This window comes from Elephantulus edwardii, unplaced genomic scaffold (genome assembly GCF_000299155.1).
Source record: "Elephantulus edwardii isolate Elephantulus edwardi_28Jun2011 unplaced genomic scaffold, EleEdw1.0 scaffold00483, whole genome shotgun sequence".
NCBI classification, from domain to species: domain Eukaryota; kingdom Metazoa; phylum Chordata; class Mammalia; order Macroscelidea; family Macroscelididae; genus Elephantulus; species Elephantulus edwardii.
Window position 1 is genome coordinate 465829 of NW_006400233.1, and position 8114 is coordinate 473942.

General features: G+C 43.7%; 1 protein-coding gene and 1 pseudogene across 1 annotated transcript in view; one reads left to right on the top strand and one right to left on the bottom strand.

Moving 5' to 3' along the window:
- NT5M (5',3'-nucleotidase, mitochondrial) overlaps nucleotides 1-6709 on the bottom strand; it is a 116452-nt gene extending 109743 nt beyond the window's left edge. Inside the window, exon 1 of the mRNA XM_006902984.1 lies at nucleotides 6458-6709. Within this exon, the coding sequence (XP_006903046.1) occupies nucleotides 6458-6709 (252 nt within the window). The remainder of the gene's footprint in view (nucleotides 1-6457) is intronic.
- Nucleotides 6710-6835: 126 nt separating this feature from the next.
- LOC102855767 overlaps nucleotides 6836-8114 on the top strand; it is a 3489-nt pseudogene continuing 2210 nt past the window's right edge.

Genomic DNA, 8114 nt, shown 5'->3' on the forward strand with positions numbered 1-8114 from the left:
ATCTGACATGCCATTACCATTATTTTTTCCCAGTCTGTGGCTTCCCTTTTTACCCTGTTGGAGAAGTTTTTGGATGTGTATAGGGATTTGATTCTTAGAAGGTCCCATTCATCTATTTTTCCTTTCCTGGTTGTAGATTTTTCAGGATGCTTGGAAGGCTGTTTATGTTGTGGATTAGGACTTCTAACGTTCTTCCAAGCCTTTCTTTAATGAAGCTTATAGTTCTTGGTTTTAGTCCTAGGTCCATGATCTACTTTGGTTTTTGCGTATGGAGTGAGGTATGGACCTTGCTTGAGTTTTCTGCAGTTTTCCAATTTTGCTAGCACCATTTGTTAAAAAAGACTGTAGTTTTCCCTAAGTAAATTTAAAAAAAATATTTTAAAGTTTGAAAGCCAAAAATTCAGACTGTTGTTTTCACATATGAGAAAATCGAAGCTCAGAAAGGGGAAGGAATTTACCTAATACCACATAGCAAGAAAGAAGTTGAAGTCAAGTTGGAAGTGAATCTCTCATCTCTTAACTCCCTCCTTATGTTGCTGGGTAAAGTTTTCAGAATGCCACACCTTACAAGGGCTGGAACATGAGGAATGTAGTAACAGCAAGGGAGATAAATCTCATTCTCTTTGAAATAGAAACCTAAATTCCCGGGTATGATAGAAGTGCCTCCTGTCAGTGTGCAGTGGTAACTATACACATGCAAGGACAACCTGCATGAACAGGGTGAAGCCCACTCAGAGATCACAACAGGCAATTGTCATGAGCTACAAGATGCTAAGTAAATGAGTGCTTATTACTAACATATATTCTCTCTTTTCATCCTTGCAACCCAATAAATGAACAAGGACTTGGTACTCAGTTTATAAAAAGGAAATTAAGGGTCACCAAAGACTGTTTTTCAAGACCATGTAATGGTGACACTGTTCAAACTTGAACTCAAATCTGACTCAGAAAGTTAAAGAACACATTCAATGTATCCAACAGAAAGTCCTAGTGCTCTGCTGTATGACCCTGGGTTAATTTCCATACCTTAATGAGCCTCTCTGTGGAGGCAAAGATGATGAAACTCGGTCTCATGTACTTTGGGCATGTTGTCAGAAGGAGTCTTTGGAAAAAGATAAAATCCTAGGAAAAGTAGAGGGTCAGTCAAAGAAGACTCTCAGTGAAGGAGATGGATTGACACAATGACTGCAACAAAGAGCTTGAACATGGAGATTGAGATCATGGGGATAGTGCAGGACAGGGCAAGCTTTCAATTTGGGGTTCATAGTGTCCTTGTGAGTTATAGTTGACTCAACAGCACCTAACAACAATAAGCCTCATGATTCCTTACCTATAATTAGGATATACAGATAGATATATGATTCTTAGGAGGATAATATGATTCTATAAATAAAGTACCGAGCCCATCTCTGGTGGTTCAAATTCCTCTCTGAATACCTGCCAGCTTCTCAGAAGAAAGATGGCAGTCTCCCCATTATAATTATGGCCTCAGAAACCCAACAGAGGGTAAGGAGTCAGAATCGAATCAATAAAAATGATTTTAAGAACTAAGCCTAGTAACACTGCCACCAACTCACTCTCCCTTTGTTCTAGATCCTACCTACCACTAACTTCCTCTGAAACCCTGGGCAAAACACTTCCCCTTCACTGGCTGACTGTCCTCAACTATTCTAAGTGTAAAATCCTAAAGAATTTTTTTTTAACTGCAGCTTTCAACATCTGCCATGTTTACTTGGCAGAGTACTTGGCAGGGTCAAAGGGAAAAAGATAGAACAGTACTTTATAAAGTAGAAATGACAATAAATATAAGCTGCTGGCTTTTAGGGTTTGGCTTTGGTTTTTATTTTATCACTTATTTATTGTAGTTTGTATGAAAGTTTCCACTCAACAACTGTAATATTTTCTTTTATAACATTAGTTCACCAAGTTGTGCCAAGAAATCTGGAGAACGATCACTTGGCCAACTGACTGGAAGAGATCGATATTTGTTCCTATGCCAAAGAAAGGCGACCCAACCGAATGTGGAAACTACAGAACAATTTCACTGATTTCACATGCAAGCAAGATTTTACTGAAGATGATCCAAAAATGACTGGAACAGCACATCAACAGAGAACTACCAGAAGTCCAGGCTGGTTTCAGAAGGGGTCGTGGTACTAGAGATATTGTAGCTGATGTTAGATGGCTCTTGGCTGAAAGCAGGGAATACCAGAGGAATGTCTATCTGTGTTTCATTGACTATGCAAAGGCATTTGACTGTGTAGATCATAACAAACTGTGGCTGACTCTGAGAAGAATGGGAATCCCAGAACACTTGATCGTTCTAATGCGAAACTTATACTTGGACCAGGAGGCAGTCGTCAGAACACAGCAAGGGAACACTGCATGGTTCAAAATTGGGAAGGGCGTACATCAGGGATGCATCCTATCTCCATACCTTTTCAACCTATATGCAGAACAGATTATCCGATCCGAGAGGCTGAGCTCTATGAGGAGAAATGTGGGGTCAAGATTGGTGGACGATTTATCAACAATCTGCGTTATGCGGATGACACAACCCTGCTTGCTGAAACTGAGGAGGACCTGAAGCGCTTGCTGCAGAAAGTCAAGGACTGCAGCCTCCAATATGGTTTGAGGCTCAATGTCAAGAAGACAAAGATTCTCACCACTGGACCAATCGGCAGCATCAGGATGGATGGTGAAGAGATTGAGATTGTACACAGCTTTAGTTTGCTTGGCTCCATAGTCAACAGTCTTGGCACCAGCAGCCAGGAAATTAAAAGGCGCATTGCCATGGGAACGTCTGCTGTTAGGGACCTCTCCAAAGTGCTGAAGAGCAGTGGTGTCTCTCTGGAGACTAAGGTGCATCTGATACAGGCCATGGTCTTTGCAATCACCTGTTATGCATCAGAGAGTTGGACAATGACCAAGGAGGATAGAAGGAGAATTGATGCCTTTGAGCTGTGGTGCTGGAGAAGAGTATTGAGAATACCATGGACTGCTAGGAAAACAAACAGATTTGTCCTGGAGAGGGTTAAACCGGGTGGCTCCTTGGAGGCAAGGATTCTGAGGCTCCATCTAACTTACTTTGGACATGTTGTGAGGAGAGACTGGTCCTTAGAGAGGGACATCATGCTTGGGAGGGTGGAGGGACGGCGCAGGAGAGGAAGGCCCTCTATGAGGTGGATTGATTCAGTGACTGGGATAATTGGGATGGGAGTGTCAGAGACAGTGCGACTGGCACAGGACAGAGCGGAGTTTAGGGCTGTTGTGCATAGGGTCGCTATGAGTCGCAGGCGACTCGATGGCACATAACAACAACAACAACATTAGTTGCCATGTACTCACTCTAACAACACTCTTTCCTCTTCCTCTCTGGGCTCCCTCACTCCTCATTCATTTCATATCTATTCTTCCTTCTTTCCTGCTTTATGAGATTTGTTTAGATTGTCCTTATAGTCTCAGTTGGTTAATTGCTCTGGGAATCCCAGAACACTTGATCGTGCTTATGCGAAACCTATATATGGACCAGGGGGCAGTTGTCAGAACAGAGCAAGGGAACACTGCATGGTTCAAAATTGCCAAGGAATGTGTTCTATCTCCATACCTTTTCAATCTATATGCAGAACCTGTATGAGGAGAAATGTGGCATCAGTATTGGAGGAAGATTCATCAACAATCTGCGTTATGCAGATGACACAACCCTGCTTGCTGAAACTGAGGAGGACTTGAAGCACTTGCTGCAGAAGGTCAAGGACTGCAGCCTTCAAAATGGATTGACACTCATTATCAAGAAAACAAAGATTCTCACCACTGAGCAAATTGGCAGCATCATGATGGATGGTGAAGAGATTGAGATTGTAAACAGCGTTAGTTTGTTTGGCTCCATAATCAATACACTTGACACCAGCAGCCAGGAAATTAAAAGATATATTGCACTGGGGAAAGGCTGCTGTCAGAGACCTCTCCAGAGTACTGAAGAACAATGATGTCAGTCTGGAGTCTAACATGTGCCTGCTATAGGCCAGGGTGTTTGCAATCACTTGCTATGCATCAGAGATCAATGACTAGGGATGATAGAAGGAGAATTGATGCTTTTGAGCTGTGGTGTTGGAGAAGAGTATTGAATATAAGCGAATGAATAGGTTCGTCCTGGAGAGGGTTAAAACCAGGCTGCTCCTTGAAGGCAAGGATTCTGAAGCTTCATCTGACATACATTGGACATGTTACAAGGAGAGACCAGTCCTTGGAGAGAGACGTCATGCTTGGGAGGGTTGGAGGGGCAGTGCAGGCGAGGAAGACCCTCAATGAGATGGATTGATTCAGTAACTGGGATAACGAGGTTATGTGTCAGAGACTATAAGATTGGCACAGGATAGAGCAGGGTTTAAGGCTGTTGTACTATAAGTTGCAGGAGACTTGCCGGCACATAACAACAACATGTTATTGCTAATCTTTAGGCCTGCTATTTGTCTGAAAGGTTCTTCTCGGGGTCAAGTTCAGATCAAAGTTTGAAGGCTGCCTTGAGGATTCTACTGGTTAAGTTAGACCACTAAGTCTGGTCTTTTTTTTATGCTTTTGCAAAGTTTGCAGGGTGTTGCGTGGTGCCTCTCCAGCAGTTTGAATCTACCAGTCACTCCCTGGGAGAAAGATGAGTAATCTACTCTCATGAGTTTTACAGTCTAAAAACTCACTAGAGGGTCAGCTATGAGTCAGTTCTGACTCAAAAGCAATGAAAAGGACTTTGAGACTGTCTGTAGAATTGTATGAGTTTGAATAGACTTCTTGGGAAGAAGTTTGGTTTTGGGCTTTTAATAAAAATTTCCCATTTAGCAAAAGAAATAAATTATTATTCTCCAAGCCCTTTCCTTACTAATCCACAATCTCTGCTCTTGTACTCAGAGAGTGGTTATTTATCACCTTAGACTGGAATCTGTCCATTTATCAAAGAAAAAGAAATTATGCTTCTCAGAGTTGGGGTAAGCTTACTCTTAATACATTACTACATTCTGAAAAAGAAATAAGACTCTGACCTCAAGAGTTTTCATTGTCTATAAATGAACACACACACACACACACACACACACACACAGAGCGAGTGAGCAGTGGAGCCTATTACTGAGACTTCAGAAACTACCAGAGCATTTTCTCCTGTGTGACGTTTTAAATTAGATATCACAACTACAAGTCAGCACACCTGACTCCATGAAAGTCATCTCTTGTTCATAAGGGGAAATGGTACTCAACTTTCTGTCCATCAACAAACTATATTATTTTAGAAGTCATTGTCAAGGTGTTCTTTTTAAATGAGATTTGCTCACAGAACAAGACTAAATGTACTTGAGAGTCCTGGCTTTGAATGCTAGCTGAGCATGTATTTCCTTTTATCTGAAAAATGGGGATAGTAATGATCAGGTAAAGGTTGGATAAGTGGCAATAGGGTTGCATACCATGAGCTGGAGTTCACTCTACGTATCACTACCACCTACCTAGTAGAGACAGTGCAGTGAACCTGTTGTCATGAAATGAATTTAAATGCATTATGACCATCTTCATCAGTCCTCTGGTGATGTCAGCAGTTTGAATCCATTAAACTCAGTGGAAGAAAGATAATCACCTCCCATAAAGATTTACAGCCTTGGAAATGCAATGGACGGTCAAAAATTGATTGAATGACAATGGAGTGGGTTTGGAGGCCATTTCAGGTGGTGCTAGGAAACTTCTACTCTTTTTGTTATATCCAGAATGACACTCAGCCTCCCTGTGCCTCAAATACCTGTTAGAGGTATTTAAGGCATTTTCATCTCTTCACAGAAAGAAAAAAACCCCAAACAACCCCAAAACAAAAAACCTCCAAAGATACCATCAACTGCAGGGGAGGGGGAAAAAATAGGAGTCAAAGAGATCTTTATTTCTAACATTTACTGCATTAAATGGATAAACAACAAAAACACAATTAAAATGCCAGTGATGGAGACAGAATTGGGCTGTGCTTTGTCCTCTCCTTATGTATAAAGAGAAAGCTTCACGGTGCAGTGATTAACGCTTTTTGCTGTTAACCAAAAGGGCCGCAAAAGAGGACTATCCAGTAAGGAAAAGGTAAAACCATTGACCCCTTAAGGATCACAGCCTTGTAAACGCTATGGGTAGTCCACTCTGTCCTTCAAGGTCACTCTGAGTCAGAATTTGATCTCTGTGTATTTATAAAGGTTTCAAGACAGTCACTGAGGGTCTGTGTGACACGGCCGCGGCCTCTGCAGGACCTTACGGCACAGGAGGAGGCACCCAGTACAGGCTCACCCAAGGTCATCAGCCCTTTATCCCTTCAGCGCCTCCCAATAACTGACCCCCTTCGTGCCTGGGGTCCTCTCCCCCGACCTCTGCCCCCACCTCCCGCCCCGGCTCCCAGTGGCCACAGTACCCCCGCCCGGCTCTGGGGCGCAGCCGGGGTGCTCACGCTCAGTTCTGGCCGCAGCAGGCCATACTGTTCCGAGAGCCAGAAGCCGCGCCGGTCCTCCAACCTGATGAAGGGCTGATCGGGATAACGCTCTCGGTACTTGCGGAGGAAACCGCCCTCGAAGTCGGCCAGCACGCCGTCCATGTCTACGAGCACCCGCAGGGCGCGGCCACCCACTGCGCCCAACGCCCTTAGCCGCCCAGTCGGGGCCCCGTGGAGCAGCCGCAACCACAAGCCACTCTGTTGGATCATGACAGCGCGCGGAAGCTCGCAGCCAGGACCACAACCATAGCATATCTGAGTGGCGCGGGCCGGGGCGCGCAGGAGCCGGAAACAGCCCGGCTGCCGGCTGCCGTGGGTGCACCGGGCGGGCAGGAGATGGGTACGCGCTTAAAGAAACAGGCGCGCAGCGGACCTCCTGGATTGCTGAGGTCCTCCCTGTTTACTCGGGCTGAATTCCTCATGCCACTCCATCTGTGGTATGTGGAGAAGCTGTGAACCCCATAGAAAAAGACATAGATCTATATCTTTCAGAAAATGATTGCGTGTCTCTTGTGTGTCAGGTCCTAGGCATTTTAAGACACCAAAAGCAAAAATTAAAACAAAACCAAAGACTGCCTTTGGGTTGATCCCTATTCCTAGTGACCTTCCGTTGTATTTCCAAGGGTGTAAATCTTTACAGGAGTCTGTCCCTCTTTCTCACATAAATTCTAACTGCTGATCTTTTAACTGTTGTTATGTGCTGTGGAGTTCTGTTATGTGCTACAACTAATGTTGTCGTCGTTGTTATGTGCCTTCGAGTCGCTTGCAACTCATAGCGACCCTGTGTACAAGAGCCCTAAACACTGCTCTATCCTGTGCTATCCTTATTATCTCTGACACACCTACTCCCATTACCCCAGTTATCGGTCCATGTCATTGAGGGTCTTCCTCTCTTGTGCTTCCCACCACCCTCCCAAACATGATGTCCCTCCCCAAGCAACCCTATAAATAATAGATCTGAATCTGTTATTTATCACAGATCTGAATATACTATCTATCACAGGATACTGTGCTTTCTTCACCATCTCTGACACACTCAAGCCCATTGCTACAGTCTCTGTGCCAAGCCAGCTTATTGAGGGTCTTTCTTATTCTGACCTTTTAAGCATGATAGCCTTCTTTAAGGACTGGTCCCTGCTTACAGCATGCCTAAAGTATGTGATACAGAGTAGAAAGGAGTTGTGCTGCCAACTCATAAGCACACTGTTCAAATTCACCAGCTGCTCCAAGGAATCTCCTCCTGTGTGATTTACAACCTCTGAAAACCCTCTGGAGGGTCAGCTATGTGTCAGGATACCATCCACAATGAGGGCCTCTGCCTGATAGTAATTGTCTGTGGAAAGGTTGATGTTGTCATAGCATCACAAAACTTTAATACAATTTGCCATTTTCAAATAAGTATCAAGAAATATTGTGTGGACACTGTAGATCATGAAAAAAGTGCAGGACCAACTAGACTGCATGCAGTTAACAACAATATGAACATCTATTGCTTTATATTAAACAAACAACCCACAAATATAAAAAAGACAGATGACATTATTATTTGGGTCAAAATTAGTGAAATGAGGTGAATTTGAAGAGGAAAGAATGTTAGGGCAGCCCTTTCCTTTCC